General features: G+C 36.3%; 2 protein-coding genes across 2 annotated transcripts; both read left to right on the top strand.

Annotated features, from left to right (window-relative positions):
• Positions 1 to 1,161: 1,161 nt before the first annotated feature.
• Positions 1,162 to 4,636, top strand: bhlhe41 (basic helix-loop-helix family, member e41). Its single transcript, XM_081371742.1, has 5 exons — positions 1,162 to 1,396; positions 1,508 to 1,571; positions 1,705 to 1,812; positions 1,922 to 2,033; positions 2,383 to 4,636. The coding sequence occupies exons 1-5, from the start codon at positions 1,335 to 1,337 to the stop codon at positions 3,315 to 3,317; spliced, it is 1,281 nt and encodes a 426-aa protein (XP_081227868.1). The 5' UTR covers positions 1,162 to 1,334; the 3' UTR covers positions 3,318 to 4,636.
• A 5,630-nt stretch (positions 4,637 to 10,266) lies between these two features.
• On the top strand, positions 10,267 to 17,028 carry ctsd (cathepsin D). Its single transcript, XM_081371743.1, has 9 exons — positions 10,267 to 10,514; positions 11,449 to 11,605; positions 12,688 to 12,811; positions 14,401 to 14,519; positions 14,607 to 14,806; positions 14,929 to 15,051; positions 15,521 to 15,665; positions 16,161 to 16,259; positions 16,480 to 17,028. The coding sequence occupies exons 1-9, from the start codon at positions 10,447 to 10,449 to the stop codon at positions 16,645 to 16,647; spliced, it is 1,203 nt and encodes a 400-aa protein (XP_081227869.1). The 5' UTR covers positions 10,267 to 10,446; the 3' UTR covers positions 16,648 to 17,028.
• Positions 17,029 to 17,901: the final 873 nt, after the last annotated feature.

Here is a 17,901-nt window from a genome sequence, read left to right as displayed (position 1 = left end):
GAGAGCAGAAACAATTCTAGTCACTGGCAAACATGTGGGAGTGTTTAACAGCCTGGAGTTAGTCACATGATTTTGATGAAGTTACGTGATCCGCGGGCATGTGAGAGGGTTACAGTTAATCTCTTATGAATATTATGAGAGAGAGCAGATATTACACTTTGTGTTAATTATGGAAATTCATTAACTACATGCAGGACACGTTTCTTATAGTGAATATGTCTGTATTCACCTAGAGCTTTTTTTTCTCATTTTATATTTCATGCTCTGATTTTAATAGGTTCATCAGCTGAAGTGTTCTGAAGGCTGGATATTGACAGAATGTGGTCTATTTTTAGCCACACTATATTGAGAGCTTATTCTATGTGCTGTTGTGTAATGTCACAGTCACACCTCGTCTTATATCATGTAGGCATATAAGCAAAGCATTCTCAGTAGATTTTATAGATGTCAATTTATGCTCAACATGCTGCACAAAACTCTAGAAAAGTTTCCATTATAATGTTGCGAATATCATAGCAGACAATTTGAAAAACAAATTTCGTTTAAAATAAATAGGCCTACCAGATAATCATAACTGTCCATTTGCAAATATTTAACAGATTACTAATAAAATATGATAAGAAGAAGAAGAATTTATTGACATCAAGCATGATTATGACCCCCACCCCCCACCAAAAGAGGAATTATCATCTTAGACTAATAGTGATAATTATATTTGGCAAACCTGATTAACAGCCTATATGAAGGCATTTTGATAATGCATTTATTTAGCGACTTAAATGTGCTTTTGAATGTTTGTTTACTTTAAAGTATGAAATATTTTTGTTGATTTTGTTTTTTCTAAAACGACAAAAAAAATATTTTGTGTAGGTTTAGCCTATAATAATTTGAACTGGCTTTATATAGAAACATTTAAATGTTATTAATAATAATATATTAAGTGCTGGTGTTTCATATTTACATGTGTAGATATTATTCCTGAGATTAAAAATGCAATTATTTTAATGCTTTAGAGCGATATGCTGTGGATTATTTTTCAGAGTCTTTTCAGCAATGAACTGACAACTTTCAAAACCCGTTTAATTCCCAGACTCTCGAGCTGGTGCATTTACACGTGAGTGTGCGCGCGGTTCCTGCCTGGTGGAGGCGCGCGTGCGCGGTAGTCGCCACGAGCAGACTGAGTGCTGGGCAAAGTGGCAGCTCAGGCGAGCGCGCACACACTTCATCATTCAGAGGTGCTGTGCGAGACCGGACACAACGCACTGACGCTCCGCTGATACTGGATTAACCAAACCTGATTGTAAAAGAAGCGAACAAAAAAGTGGGACAAAGTTATGGATGAAAGAATACCTAGAATGCAGGGCAGACAGTTCCTGGATCACGCGGATTTCTTGGGGTAATTTTATTTTCGTTTTTTTTTATTTTTATTTTTTATTAAATTTAGTTTAAAGCAACGTTACTATTTTTTAATGTGTGTTGAGATTAAAATAGTGTTTTCTCTTTATAGGGTTGAATATTCGTCTCTCTACATGTGCAAATCCAAAAGAGGGATGAAGAGAGAGGAAGGAAAGGTAAGCAAACTGTGGACCCGTGATGGAAACGTGATGTCCGTCAAGTTCACGTAACACCATCGTTATTAAGAATTTGAGTGATAATTATTACTTTAAGAACTTTTTTTCAATGGCTGCTACTTCCCATTCGCAGGACGCGTACAAGTTACCACACAGACTGATCGAGAAAAAGAGGAGGGACCGAATAAATGAATGTATTGGGCAGCTGAAAGATTTATTACCCGAACATCTCAAACTTACGGTAACATCACTTTATTTTTTTTTAGTCTTGTTAAAATGTGTTTTGTAAATTTATATTAGGGAAAGCATGAAAGTAGGGAAATCCTATAAATGTTCGTATTGTCTTACAGACTCTTGGTCACTTGGAAAAAGCGGTAGTTCTTGAGTTGACGCTGAAGCATTTGAACGCTTTGACAGCTGTCACAGAGCAACAGCACCAGAAGATCATCGCTTTGCAGAACGGTAAATTACATAATATGCAACCCACACAATACAACCTGAGAAACATCTATAACACATGAAGTAAAACAGAGTAAATGTAGCTTAAACACTAACATAACTGCACAAATGAACGCATAATTATGTGTATGTCACGTGTTTTATATATTTAAATCTTATATATATATTTATATCTGTTTTGCATCTATCTATCTATCTATCTATCTATCTATCTATCTATCTATCTATCTATCTATCTATCATTCAGTGATCTATCTATCTAATCTATGTACAGTTTATTTCTTTGTATCTGTCTGTCTATCTGTCATTTTTCTGTTGTATATGACAGGACTTTGTCTTTGTTTTATGACAGGTGAGCGATCGTTAAAGTCCTCCCTCCAGGCTGACTTAGACGCGTTCCACTCAGGCTTTCAAGCGTGTGCCAAAGAAGTCCTGCAGTATCTGAACAAGGTGGAGAACTGGACGGCGCGCGAGCAGAGGTGCACGCGACTCATCAACCACTTACACAAAGTTTCCGCGCAGTTCCAGTCGGGCGCAGGGATCCTGCAGCAGCAGCAGCAGCAGTTGCCAAGCGACGAGGCTCCAGAACGGGACACGCAGAGAGACACGCAAGCCAACTGCGTCCCTGTCATCCAGAGGACTCAGAACCTCGAGCTGAACGAGAACGACACAGACACTGACAGCGGATACGGAGGAGAGGCGGAGAAAGGCGATGGCAAATGCGAGAAAGGATGTGACACAGCGAAAGGAGTTAAGATCAAGCAGGAGTTCGGAGATGAACGTGTCACCAAAAAAGCCAAACTGAACTGGTCTGCGAACGGCGCATCTGATTCCGCCAATACCCGACCGGACGTGGCGCTCATGAACTCTTTAATGGGAATGACGGGTGTTGGTGGACAACAGACTCCCTTTTGCATGCCGTTTTACTTCATAAACCCGTCCGCAGCAGCATCGTACATGCCTTTGTTTGATAAAAGTCATTTGGAGAAGTTGGTGTATCCAGCGGCTGCGGCGCTGACCACGCCGTTCCCGTGGCTTTACCCCGGGATTCCCACTCACGCCTCCACCGCAGCTGCGGCCGCCGCCGCCATCGGTTTCGCCGGCGCGTGTGCCGATAAAACCTCCGGATTTGATGCAGCATCCTCAAAAGATGACGAGCCGCTGTCTCCTGACGGCGACCTGTCCAGCGACGCCGACCTGGCCTCTCCTGTGTCTGGGGACCATGGCTCAGAGAATGATGCCGGTCATCAGTCCCAAAGAAATGAAAACATAAATGATGGTACATAAAGCTGGTCCTTTGACCGTTGAGTGCACACTAGTTTGCTTGTAAAATTGCTATTTATCTGTTTATCTTAATTTAATTGTCATTGAGTATTTAGTATAGTGTTTCTATGGATTTCCAAGCAAAGGCTATTCTTTTATTGTTTTTTTTTTGTTTGTATTATTATACTTATTATTAGGTTTCAAAATTTCACAACAAACTGGTTTATCAGAATGGGGAGAATGGGGGACGTTGTAACAGCCAGTGCCTTTTGCACTGATTCCTTGAGATATTTGAATGAAAATCCAATTGACTGCAGCCACTTTTATGTCCTTTATATCTCGCCATTTAATGGCATATTAGCATTGACTGAAAATGTGTGAAATCTCAGACTTTGCTCTGGGTTTTTTTTGGGTTGTTGTTATAGTTGTCTTTTATTTTTATTTTATTTTTGATGAAGAAATGTAGTTTAGTGCAATACAAATGAATCCTCTTTAAGCTAAAGAACGGCACTTAGTTTTTTTGTGAAGATTTGGAAGTCACATATTGGACTCTTGGATGTAATGTTTGATATTGACCTCAAGCAGGCTGGTGTGACTGCTGCCGTATTTGTCAGAAATAACTTTCTATTATAGTATGACTGGATTTCAGTCCTATTTCGCTCTTTTCAATGTTCGGTGCTTGAAAGAGTTACCTACATACCTCAACATACCGTAGAGTTTGGGCCATGACTCATTTCATAGAGATGCTCCTCTGGTAGGGGTGGTGACGGAATGTTTCGAGCGATTTTAATTGGACAAAATGGTGTGAGCAACAATCCTCTGATGTAATGTTACAGCAGCCCCCGTCTCTCTCTCTCTCTCTCTCTCTCTCTCCCTCTCCCGAACAATTGTTCCGAATCACTTGTTGTGAAGGAAATCAGCACTCCAGATGAGAATGGCGGGACCAATCACCTGTCAATCATCACTGAGAGTGCTTTGCCAACAATCTGACATCAGTGTCCTGTGTCACCTCTAGCAAAAATGTACAAGGTATTATAGCACCTTATGGAACTTTGATATTGAATGTAATCTGTGTTCTTTTGGTAGATATAAAAGTTTGTACTGTATATATTCTGATAAAAGTAGTTATTTAATCCAGAGGTAAAGTGCACTTTTTCTTGCCTTCTCAGTTTCCTATTACACAATCCTCACTCTTCGTTTTTAAGCCAATGCCCTTTGAACTCAAACTATGATGTATGTCTTTCTTAAGGAAATCTTCTTAAATACAAGGCAAGTGTTGGAATATATGTATGGCATCATACTCTTGAGCTAGCATAAACAAACAAACAAACAAACAAACAAACGTGAGCTGGCTCATTTTAGTCTGTAGTAGGAGAGACAGCTGTTGAAAAGTATGTAAGGTAAGAGATATGTGATTATATCAAATGTGTTTTGCCTTTTCTGAAACATTGTCACTATTCATGACCTTGAAAAAGCTAAATGGGTCATGCTGTGTATTGTACAAATGTTGTGGAGCACTGTAACATGACATGAATAAACATGTAAACGGACCTTTTTAGATTGGATAGATCTGAAAAATCAGGAGATCATGGAAGGCTCTTGAGGTTTATTGAATGTGGTTATTTTTCTAGGCCTGGGTTTATTAATGCATAGGAACAGTGATGTACCAGCTGCCATTTATTTCTGCATTGTAACACATTTCATAGGCCCTATAGTGTCTTTGCCTCAACTGTCATTTGCCCAAACAGTGGCATGTGGATGTATATAGTTTGTGAATATGCTGTATGTTTAATGTTCATGTTGTAGAAGAAATCTATGGATTTTTTTAAAGGATACACTGAGAGACTGCTGCACATTTCCTTAATGCTTTACACATTTGCTGTTTGAAATTATGCAGCTCAGTTGTCAAATAAAAATAAGCTCATGTAAACGAAATGCTATCACCCCCCTCATTCATTTCAGCACCGATATGCACATGATATTCATTTACACAGTATAACACTTTATTGCAGTCAGTGACAGTCCGTTTGAGTGTTATTTTCAATGTAAACCACCCAGAAACACCCACTTACCTGCAGCTGACATCAAGAGATCTGCTAACACGTAAATAGATTTAATGCATAATTAACATAACCTTTCGCTATTTAATAAAAGGCAACCAGGAAATCTAAAAATCAGTTGAGTCTGAAACTGAATACTTCTAAGGAGTCGACCATAACTTTTGGATCAATAAAAGCTAAATAAAAACTATCCTGTTTAGAAACTAAAATGTGCCAATTTCTTTACCGTCATTAATCAGAAATGTAATTAAATTGTGTTTGATGGGCCCAACAAACAAAACCTATAAAATGACCTTTTATAAATTAAATAATAGGATCCTTTTTGCTTATGTTTGGATGTTTGTGTTGAGAACCAAAGAATGAGTCAGCTTGGAAATCAGCTGACAGGAGATTCATAATGTTGGAATGTTGAACAACCAAAGTTAGCATGTGATATTAATCTGTAAAACAAGGAAGCTAACCACAGACATACAGTACATTACATTTTTAGAGAGAAAAATCTGCAAATCTTAGCTTTGTGTGAAATAAAAAGGATAAACCAACAGCAGGGGCTCGTCTACTAAATGCTTATAAACATGTAGCCTAGCTATATGTCTGGAAGTCTTATGTAATAGAGTTGTGATAAATGGTGTTATCTCAGTGGTTGCACTGAACTGAAAATAGTTATTTACTTCTTCAGGACACCCATGTTGGGGATGTGTGAAGTGATAAGAGCGCATTCGTTTTTACATTTCAGCGTTCTGAATTCAACTTTGTTGTAAATTTGTGGAATCTGCTGTCAGTGTTCAGACGGTGCTTTACCACGTTCTCAGACTGGAGCGAGAACATTATCGAGAATACACTGACCTCTAGTGGTAAAACTGTGAAGACACATGTCATTTAAAGCTTACAGTTTTAAATAGCCTATGGTGTATTCAGTTTAACTGGGACAGTTTTTGCTATTGAGATGACTGGGAAAAGTGTACCTATCAACCTGAATTCACCCTATGTGTCGTTTTATTGAAAAAAAGGGAAATGGTAAACTGTGATAAAGCACGCACGGTTTAGCGCTTTAGGGATGTACGAGGAAACGGAAGTAGGCTAGGCTATATTCTCCGCAATCCTTTTTTTTTTACGTTATTGAACAATATTAACAACCATAATTGGCCTGGTACAACATATGAAAATGTATTTTCAGTCAACAAACAAGCAGAATAACCATATTCCTTTTTTCCCGCCAATTTTTGTAAAATAAAGACATTCCTAATACCTACAATTCCACAAAGGGATGTTGTGAGGACTGAAATTATGCTTATAGATGATTTTCCAGTAAAGTAAAACCTGTTGTTGAAACACTGATAACTTAACAGGGAGTTTTTAAAGGTCATTATCACATCTAAGGAGAAGATTCACGCCTCCTAATTTGACTGGGGATATGAAACCAAAAACTATTTTCATTTTTCAAAAAGGATCTTAGTCAATTCGTTTTAATAGTACCATTAATACGTACAATGTCAATTGCTTTTAGCCCTCCTTCTTCATACTCTTTAACCAATATTCCTTTTCTAATGTAGCCTAGTGTGTTTTTCTTTTCCAGATAAAATTGAAGTTGGCTTGATTTCTAGCTTTTATTGCATTCTTATGAGATTAAGCTGGGTTAATGAGTCTAGAAATGCATTCCTATTCTCCACAATCCTGTGATTAGCCTACATTTGTTGAAGTGTACTTTCAATTTTTTAAGTTTGTGACTAAACAGAAAGATCTTTGTTTAAATCGGTGAGATTTTTATTTCAAAATGTAGGCTAATTGAGATTTATTAATATAATAATTCAAACAGAAAAATAGAAATAAACAAATAAATCACTTAATGGACAAATAAAATAAAATAATATTTTAATATTTTATTTTTGAATTGAACAATTAAATCTACACATTTAAGTTTTATTTACTTCATGTTTTAAAATGTAGTTCAATAAAATAATGAAATAGTAAATACATTTTACATTATTGTAAACAATAAATAAACCGTTTTTTATGTCTATCTGTCAATGTCAAATTGCCTTTAAAAAGTAATTTATTTCTATTTTCTATTTTTTTTCCATTTGAATTATTTAATGGGTAACTTTTATTTTAAGCGTCACTTTTAGTCCTTTAGGCCTATAGTTTTAGCCTATGCAAAAATATGTATGCAAATTGTATAAATGAAATGAAATGAATCCGAATTGAAATGATCAGCACCAGTGTTCACCAAGTGACATTCCATGTCATTCCAATTGGATATTTAGGGACATAGGCTAAATACACTGCCCAGGTCAAAAATAACAAAATTAGATTTAAAGTTGATTTAAAAAGGCAAATGCTTGCAGGTACTGTATTGGGTCATTATTGCAGTGATTGTGTTTCTAGCATGTTATGTTGGCAACAGTTCTACTAACTCCAGGTGCATACATTTTTGGTCAAGATCTAATATGGACAATGCAAGAGTCAAGCTGTAAAGTTTATTCCAGCACATTCCAAAGACTTTCAATGAAATTAAGGTATGGACTCAGAGGCACCTTCATGTATGAACATGATTCTGCACGCTCCCTCTCAACCATTCTTTCACAATTTGAGCCTGATGAATCTTGACATTGGCATCCTGGAATATGGCCATAGTATGTCTTCCTACATGGTTGTTTAACTTTAAGAAATGAAAAGCTACCCACTCCATCAAGTAGGGCTAGAAGAACAGTTCTCCAACAAATAACATGCTGGAGTATAATAATCACTGCAATAATGATCCAATTATAGACATCTAAGCATTTGCCTATTTAAATCCAAACAGCAACTTTTTTGGCAGAACAGTGTAGGCTATTTAATATAGCCTACTATTAGGCCATACATATAATCAAATTTATTTAGTTAAAATACTATATATATATATATATATAAACTAAATAAAGTATATTTAGTTTATATATATATATATATATATATATATATATATATATATATATATATATATATATATATACTGTATATATGGGTGTTTCTGCAACTACGGGCACTTTTGACTATCCCAATTTTTAAAAAATCAACCTCTATGAATTTCAATTTTAACCATCACAGTCTATAATACATATAAAATGTACACAAAATAGAATGTAGTTGTTAAGATTTTAATCTGGAACATGTTTATCTTTTATGTTTTTCAGGTCATCTTCTTAAAAAGTGTCCTTACCGCAATGTTACAATAACATTCATTTTATACATTTTTCTTTAGTAATTTCTATAAAAAATGTAATATATTTAAATAGCTTTTTCAAATTTGATGCAGTTTTGTAAATACTGATATAAAAAAAGTAATATACAAAATAGGGAATTTCATGTTTTTTTCTCTGCCATGTAAAAAATGTAGTGACTTTAGATATCAATTGTTTCCATACACAGAAAAGATAACATAATTAATTTTTTTATGACAGATGTTGCAATTTCAATGTGTTAATCATCTCAACTTAAGTGCAAAAATATTTTTTTGCAAATTAAAATGTGAAAAAAAAAAATGAAAATAGAGCAGTGATACGGTAGTGACATCTTGTGTCGGTAAGGACAAAATAAAACATTTTATGTAAAAAATGGCATATTTATAAATATACTAATATATATATATATACTAATATATACTTCAGTACTAATAATATACTGAAAGTTTGTCATTTAATATACAGTAAACCTTGAATTTGTCTCTACCGCAACACAAGGTCTTTACCGCAACACCTAAATTTGCTGCGGTAAAGACATGTTGTGGAAATTACATTTTTGCTAATATTTTAGCTAATTGGCAGCTAGCAAGGCCTACCACATTAGTTTTGACTCTTAGCATCTTAATATACATGAATTCAACAGTAATATACATTAATTTTTAAAATGTAGTTCAAAAATACACAATTATTAAGCTGAATGGTTAGGACGCACAACAAAGAGCAGAAAAGATGATGTTTACCTTATTTTTTTGGTATCTTGTGAGTGAGGTAGTGTGGTGGCCCAGTCCATAGCCCAGTCTGTCAGCAATGTGCTCAAGTGATAATTTCTGTTTCCATAGAAACTAGACTTGTTTGTGTTCGATAAAATTTCATAATAAAAGCTTTTTTTCCCCTCATTGTTGCAGTAAGGACTCAAAAGTGTGGGACAGGTACATTTAGTTAAAAAAAATCATAAAAATGATCAGTAAATAATACAAAGAATTTTAAGATGCTGTAAATTAATCTGTATATTAAACAATTCCATTTGCAATAATGTCATATTGTAAAAGAATGAGCTAATTTTAAGTAACGTTATCTCAACATTGAAACCACGGGGGTGTGGGACATGAGCAAAAATGGTGTTTGGACCTGATAAATGCTTCATGATTTTACATTAAATCATATTATTTATTCATTATTTTTTATGTCAAGGTGTGTATTGACACTACGTTTATATTTATGAAACATCAAATGACAAATTTTAACATAAATCTAAAATTTCACTCCTGGGATTAATGCTGCGTTCAGGTTTTTGACCACGTAAATCACGACTTCAAACCACGACTCACGACTAGTTTGTAGCGTTCCAGGCAACCTGTAACCCGTGTTTTTCCAACCTTATACCCGTGAAAGTGCACTGGTGCACTTTCCACCCGTGAACTCGTACTAGATCGATGTACTCCCAGTTACGAGTTGGAAAAACACGGGTTACAGGTTGCCTGGAACGAGGCATTAAAAGTGCCCGTAGTTGCAGAAACACCCATATATATATTAATTATATATAAAATTAAAGTGTGATTAATTTGATGTAATTACATTTATTCCGGTCAAAGAGTCTACAGATTAATCACCAGTAGTTTAATCTTCTTCTCACGTCCGTGTCTAATAAACATTTCCTCAGAACATTTATTCATATTCTAAATGCGCAGAATCGAGCGCAGCCTTGACGGTCTTCAATGCATCATCACATGACGGTGAGCAAAAGTTGCTCGGCAGCACCATCACGTCAGCTGACTGCAGCCGTTTGTATTATATCAGATCACACAACAATACACTCTCAACAGACAGATACTACTCCTCAGATGCGTTAACAGGTCCCGAGGACTCGCCAACATGAGAATCGCCTGTGTGCTGCTAACGTTAGCTGCTGCCTTTTTGTGGACGTCCGACGCTATTGTTCGGTAAGGTCGAACAAACAAACTTAACAATAACAACAACACAATCCGATCATTAGCAGCTATCGCCTTGTAAACATAGCAGTGTGATCATTGTAGTTCATTCAAGTTACTTGCACTTACTAGTTTATTTAAATACTATTTTATCCAGTTAATTAAAAAGATTATAGTTGTCTCTTAAGACGTAGTGCCTCTATATCATTTTAAACGTGTAAAATGCTGTCTAGGTAGGCTGCTCACCAGGTTTTAAGACACAGTCCTTTGTGAAAACGATTACAGAGACACAGAGGTCGTTACGGGTCTCCCACTAGACAACGAGGCTGGTCGTTTGTGATTCAGCAGAAACTAGGAGCTGTTTATAGACCAATGTGAAGGTCCCTTTAAAGTTCAAACCTTTAGAAATCCCGTTTAGTGCACTGAAGCTGATAAATCTCACCCAAATGACTCAAAAACAAGGGAATAATGGTTTTATCACGTGGTCATCAATTACTTTATTTTAGTCCTTATGGTGGCAGGCCTTTGTTTTGTAGTTGTATTTAACATGAATGTTATAAATTGACCTAATTTATCTGTCAGTGACGCATACTAAGGTTTATTACTTACCGCCTTATCAAAGTCCGAAACACTGCTGCTTTTACTGCATCACTTATTGTTATACACATGCAAAGAGAAAATTATATTTGTTCGCCATAACCGATGCAACTAGTTCATTTGTAATGTGCTTATTTAACTTGGATGATTGATTGTAAGTATGTATAGTGAGCCATTGGTAAGGTTCTTGCCCTACTTAAAAGTTGTTCATCATGATAAAGTGGGTGGAAAGGAGCCTTGACTTGCGTTTAGCATGAGAATGTTTTTAGTTTGCTGCAGGTGATGTGGTTATGACCGCAAGATAACCGTGTGCGGTTTACTAAATCCAAATGTGTCTGTTTCTCTCCAGGATTCCTCTAACGAAGTTCCGTTCCATCAGACGGACACTGAGTGACTCTGGCAGAGCTGTGGAGGAGCTTGTGGCTGGTTCTGTGCCCCTGAAATACAACCTGGGCTTCCCAGCTAGTAATGGTCCTACTCCAGAAACCCTCAAGAACTACCTGGATGTGAGTATTGCTTGTTTACATCATTTCCTGTGTAGGGCAACTGTGGTTTGCGCTGTTTTGCTAATGCACATTAATCCGTAGGCTCTACTTAAACCACTTACCAAACATCTCTATTTGTAACATATGTTGTTTTTTCGGAATATCACTAATGAATTAATTTGCCGTCAGAGGCATGTGAATGTCTCTTTTTAACGGCAGAGGTTGCACAATGCTGTACATCCAGGAAGTAGCAAATGCGAGAGGACAAGCAGTTGTTTTAGTTTAACTAAATCAAGTAAGGGTACTGTTGGCGGTGGAAACACAAGCCGGATCAGGGTTTACGTTCCCGAATCGTACTGTACTGTACCGTACCATACCATACCGCTCGGTGGAAACGAGCCATTACAGTCCTTTTGCAGAGTCAAGTCATGTGATTAGTAAATACCACTATGTCGGCATTATGGAACGTGACTAAGTGTAGGAAAAAGTGAACCTGAAACTGTCCTGTCATCTTTATTCACCACAATGTGCTAGTCTGTTTCCTGTCATAAGCTGTAATGGACAGCATGATGGTGTGATTGACAAACTGGTCATGAGTTTGTTTGTCATGCTTCTGTTACAATGCCTTTCCCACAGTAGGCCACGCCAATCCTCTTTGGCAATGAACAGCTGATATTATTGCTGAAACAGGCTTAAGTAATTGATGCTAGATCTTAAGGGTTAAAAGATCACATTCGTTTTTGAGTGACATATGGGAAATGCACATTGGGATTCAAAAAAATGTTTTGTCCTAAAAATGTCCAGTTTTCTTTTCTTTTTTTTTTGTAATCTTATCTCAATTACATCCATAAAAAATGTTGGTTGGCATTTGTAGTTAAGGTTATAATAAATTAGAATATCAGTAAATCAGTAAAAATAAAAAGTGTATTGTGACATTTATTGCATTTTTCTTATTAAATTCTGAGATTTTCAATTCACAGTGAAACTGAAATCTTCAATATTTGCATGCACAAGTTTTCGTTTTTTTCGGAGGACCTAGTAATTGTAAACAAATTGTACAGACTGTTGTGGTGCTGAATTTTTAATTCATTTTTTGTTTATAGGCTCAGTACTATGGAGAGATCGGGCTTGGCACTCCTGTCCAGACCTTCACTGTAGTGTTTGACACTGGATCCTCCAACCTGTGGGTGCCCTCGGTCCATTGTTCCCTGACTGATATCGCCTGCTGTAAGTCCACACAGAGCCTAGGGATTTTATCTCAAACAATATTGTCAGATCAGTGTTGTCCTTAAAATAAAATCTATATGAATTCTTCAAGAAACATGAAGTTATTTGACTGTAGCCAAATGTTGCTCAAGCTTGTCAGTGACATCTTTTTAGTGGTAGCAAGTTTGTTCCTGTAATCTGAACAAGAACTTTTTAGAGATTGTATCACTACATTTCAACATAGTTAGTAGAAGTCTTGCAGATCAGCCTCAGTGACAACTTTACTTGGTGTGAACGTTTGGGTGTTTTAAAATGTGAGCAAAGTTCTGTATCTTTAGTAAACAAAATATATACAGTTAGAGATAAAGGCACCATGAAATCAAAATTGACTTCATATTTTATGGAATGTTGCAGTATTTATTATAAATGGTTTATCCGGGCACATCATTAACTTTAATGTGCTCTTTTAGTCTTTAATCAAAACGACTTCCCTTACTTCTTGCAATAACTTCTCTTTTCTTCTCTGATAAAATGTTTAGGGTGGGACAATCTGTCACTCACATGATATCACAGCAATAGAGACAGAGCGACATGCATCATAATCTGAAAACCACGCCCACCAATCCAACCGTCTCCAATGCAAAGTCAATGGAAACTGTTGGATTGCCCCCCCCCCCCCCCGGTGTGGGCGTGGTCTAAATGCACTCTGTCTCTATACTCTGGGCAACAGTGCCCGCCCAGTTTTTCAGTGACCCCTGTTCCGGAAGTATTTTTTCAATTAATTTCTCCCATAGGGATTTCAAAAGTCTTCATTAAAGCATTCTAAGCCATGAACCAAGTCAATCAGCAACGAGTTAGTCTAAATCATAACATTACAAACTTTGATTTGAAGCAAAAAAGTATTTGGAAATCGGACAAAAATACGAAGGTACAAGATTATGTACTTAATGGCTTTTGCGAGAGAAAGAACTACAATCCCATGTAGCATTGCGAACATAATCAAATTAAAAACAATAGAGAAATATAAAACTATTCATTTAAATATGTTGATTAAAGACAATACATTAAGTTTATTGCAAAATATGCAGAAATATGCAAACATTTAAGTATTTTGAGAGTGTTGGGAGACCGACTTAATTATGTCATTAGCAGTGCTTCATGGGAGTGGGCGGGGTGTTTTGCTTGTTTCGACTCTCTGATCGGTGGAATTTTCTGTACAGCATCGTGGGTAATGTAGTTTTTAAACCATGAATTCCGCTGTTGAACAATTATTTTATGTAGAAATAATGCGGCCGACGGCTTCAACAGAAGCAAATGCTATCGATTAACAACCTCATAGCTCACAGTAAGGCTGTCTTTAAAGGTTTATAGGTTATTGTTAAAAATCTGTTTCCCTATGGAGAAAATGAATGGAGTTTTTACTTCTGGAACCCCACTGTTGCACTCTGAGCAAACCACAACCATCCAACGAGCTAATCAATTCCTGATGGATAAAATCAAGTCCCACCCTACCCTACTTTTCTTGTTCAAGAAGCCATTTCACTTGGATATATGTCACAATAGAGAAGAAGAATATTGCAACTTCAGTATTTCTTTTTTTAAACCTGTAGTGCTTCATCACAAGTACAACGGGGGGAAGTCAAGCACCTATGTGAAGAACGGGACTGAATTTGCCATACAGTATGGATCCGGAAGCTTGTCTGGGTATCTCAGCCAGGACACATGCACGGTAGGAATCAACAAGTAACAAGTCTGAACATTGTTTTGCCACCAGAAATGGTGAAGGCAAGAAACCGATCTGTTACTTCTCTTTCAGGTTGGAGATATTGTGGTTGAGAAGCAGATATTTGGAGAGGCTATCAAACAGCCTGGAGTGGCCTTCATCGCAGCCAAGTTCGATGGTATTCTCGGCATGGCTTACCCTCGCATTTCCGTAGATGGGGTTCCTCCTGTGTTTGACATGATGATGAGCCAGAAGAAAGTGGAGAAAAATATTTTCTCTTTCTACCTAAACAGGTAAATTAATATTTATTCAGGCCATCCTGGTTTATCCAAGATGTTTATAAAGTAAGCAAATAGTTACATGTCAGTCTGTCATAAACGATTGTTTTGGATGTCCCTGTTTATTTGTCCGACAGAAACCCTGACACCCAACCTGGTGGTGAGTTGCTCCTTGGAGGCACAGACTCCAAATATTACACTGGAGACTTTAACTATGTGGACATCAGCAGACAGGCCTATTGGCAGATTCACATGGATGGGTGAGAGATTTTTGGCTTCTGTGTAATGTAGTGGTCGTCTAAAGTTGATTTATACAAATCTATGTTTAGAATTCAAGAGTTGGGAAATTGTTTATTTTTAGGCAAGAAAGTATCTCATTGCAAACTTTCTGGCTGTTTAAGCCTTTCCATCATGCATTGCTCTGTGGGAATCACATTTTAAGTGCACAAACTGTCCACTATTAAGTGGTCTTTTTTTCTTCCACTCAAATCAGCTTGAAAATTTTAGGTTATACATACCTTAAATGCAGTGCCTTTTAAGCACAGTTTGTTCATTTATGTTTGAACTTTAGTTTAGCAAATTTGTCATTTATATGAAAAATGGCATGCATGCATTATGTAATAAACTGGTCTGTCATGTGATAGGCAGGAATTCTCCCACTGAACCACTAATGCAGAAGATCACTATAACAATAATGTAGTGTTAACAGTTCTCTGTTTATGCGTGTAGCATGAGCATCGGCAGCGAGCTGACTCTGTGTAAAGGAGGATGTGAAGCCATCGTGGACACTGGGACGTCCCTGATCACCGGCCCCGCCGCTGAGGTCAAAGCCCTGCAGAAAGCTATAGGAGCAATCCCTCTGATCCAAGGAGAGGTACTGCAACTTGAAATATTTATATTATTATACGTCACTGAAGCTTTGTGACACAATTAACTATCTATTTTATTTAAACTTAATAAAGACAACTGTTCAAAAGATTGTGGTCACTAACTGCATTTATTTGAGCAAAAATACAGTAAGAACAGTGTAATTGTGAAATATCATTACAATTTAAAATAATAGTTTTCTATTTTAAAATTCCTGTGATGGCAGATTTTCTTCATTACTTCAGTCTTCAGTGTCACATGATCCTTCAGAAAACATAATATGCTGATTTGGTACTCAGGAAACATTTCTTATTATCAATGTTAAAAAAACAATGTGCTGCTTAATATTTTTGTGGAAAAAAAAGATTTTTTGATCAATAGAAAGTAAAAACTTTTATTTGAATGGAAATTTTTAAAAGTCTATGTGTAGGTGTGTTTTAAATAGTGTAGGAAAATCAAACATTTTGATAACGTTCTCTTATTAAACACGTTTCCTCTCTAGTACATGGTTGACTGTAAGAAAGTGCCCACACTCCCCACCGTCTCATTCGTCCTGGGTGGAAAGACTTACACTCTGACTGGAGAACAGTACATACTCAAGGTTAGTCTTGTTTTGTCACCTCACTGCTGTTGTTTTGATGTGGTACTTTGCATTAGCAGAACTGTGAAGTCGAGGTGTTGTTTGAGGAAAAACTCATGCCTGAGTCATAATAAAATCATGTGCCTGATGTTTCTTATAAATCACATGCAACTAGTAGCCAGTGAAAGCAAAACATTCTTACGTATGACAAACATTCTAAAGATTGTGTGTGTGTTTACAGGAAAGCCAGGGTGGAAAGGACATCTGTCTGAGTGGATTCATGGGTCTGGATATCCCACCCCCCGCTGGACCACTGTGGATTCTGGGTGATGTGTTCATAGGGCAGTACTACACCGTGTTTGATCGAGAGAGTAACCGAGTGGGCTTTGCTAAGGCCGCCCAATTGTAGAACTTAACACTTAAGATGTGTCATGAAAGTAATAAGAAATCTAGGAATCTTTCAATATCATCTCTGCTTAAGTAATAGTGTAGCGGTATGATTGATGTGTTTGCACTGCTCCTAGCTTTCTGATGTTTTTGTTTTAAAGTGGCATGAAGAGAGATGAAATGATTCAGGGAAAAGTCAAAAAGATGACAATTTACACTCATTTGCTTTTTAGCTGAAGCTTATTTTAATCCTTATGCGATTGTAACACCAGGTTTTAACATTTATTTTCTAATTGTTATGTCATTGATTTTAGACACTACTTGTTTTGAGATTTTTATTGTTGAAAACGACCTTCCAATGACAGAACAAATCAAAATGGACAATAAAGTTGTTTTAAACCCACCTATGTTGTTAAACCTTTTCATTTAAACAAGGGCTCAGATTTAAGGTTTATTTTTTTTTAAAGATGCATAATATACATTAATATTTGAGGAGTTCAGATGCAAAAGCCTCTTAAGTGCCATGTGAAATTTTCTTCTAGAATGATCATTTTTATCAAGCTCATGTGTAAGTTCAGTAATTTCACTTAAATGACAATGAAAATTACCTATTGTCATTTAAATGAAATTACTGAACTTAATTATACAAGCTTGATAATGATCATTCTAGAAGAAAATTTCAGATGGCACTTAAGAGGCTTTTGCATCTTCATTTATAAGTTGACGATTTAATCATAATGGCCAACACTGGAATGTTAACATTTTTTATATATATCAGGCAGAATTTTAATATTTGTCCATGTACAGTTTTGATTATGGTCATGTTGTTGTGAAGTGCAACAAAGTAGTAAAGCACAAAAGTGTGTCTGAATCCTTTATCTTTTAATCTCAATACTGAGAAAGAAAATACTGCGTCATTGAGCAAATTCATGAAAAATATATACAGGAAGAGGGAGGAGTATCAAGACTCCTTACAATGATAGCACGTCAGCAAACATACAAACAAAAAAAGTCAGCGTACTGGATTAAGCACTTACCAAAAAACATGATCTGTATTCCAAACTATATTAGAATAAATGTATTCATAATATATTTACAGAATACCTTAAATGTACAACATTCACTCCTTGTATTCTATTAACATTTTTAGGTTTGTTTAGGCACACATTTTTTCGAACAATGAGTTAGGGTTGTATTAAATGCAATCCATACACAATTTAATTACATCCAAGATAAACATGTTGCATGTTTTTCCACGTTTTACGCATACATTTAC

Source organism: Scardinius erythrophthalmus, assembly GCF_964197995.2.
Source record: "Scardinius erythrophthalmus genome assembly, chromosome: 8".
NCBI classification, from domain to species: domain Eukaryota; kingdom Metazoa; phylum Chordata; class Actinopteri; order Cypriniformes; family Leuciscidae; genus Scardinius; species Scardinius erythrophthalmus.
The sequence above is the reverse complement of the archived record's forward strand: the minus strand, read 5'-3'. Positions and strand labels throughout refer to the sequence as shown.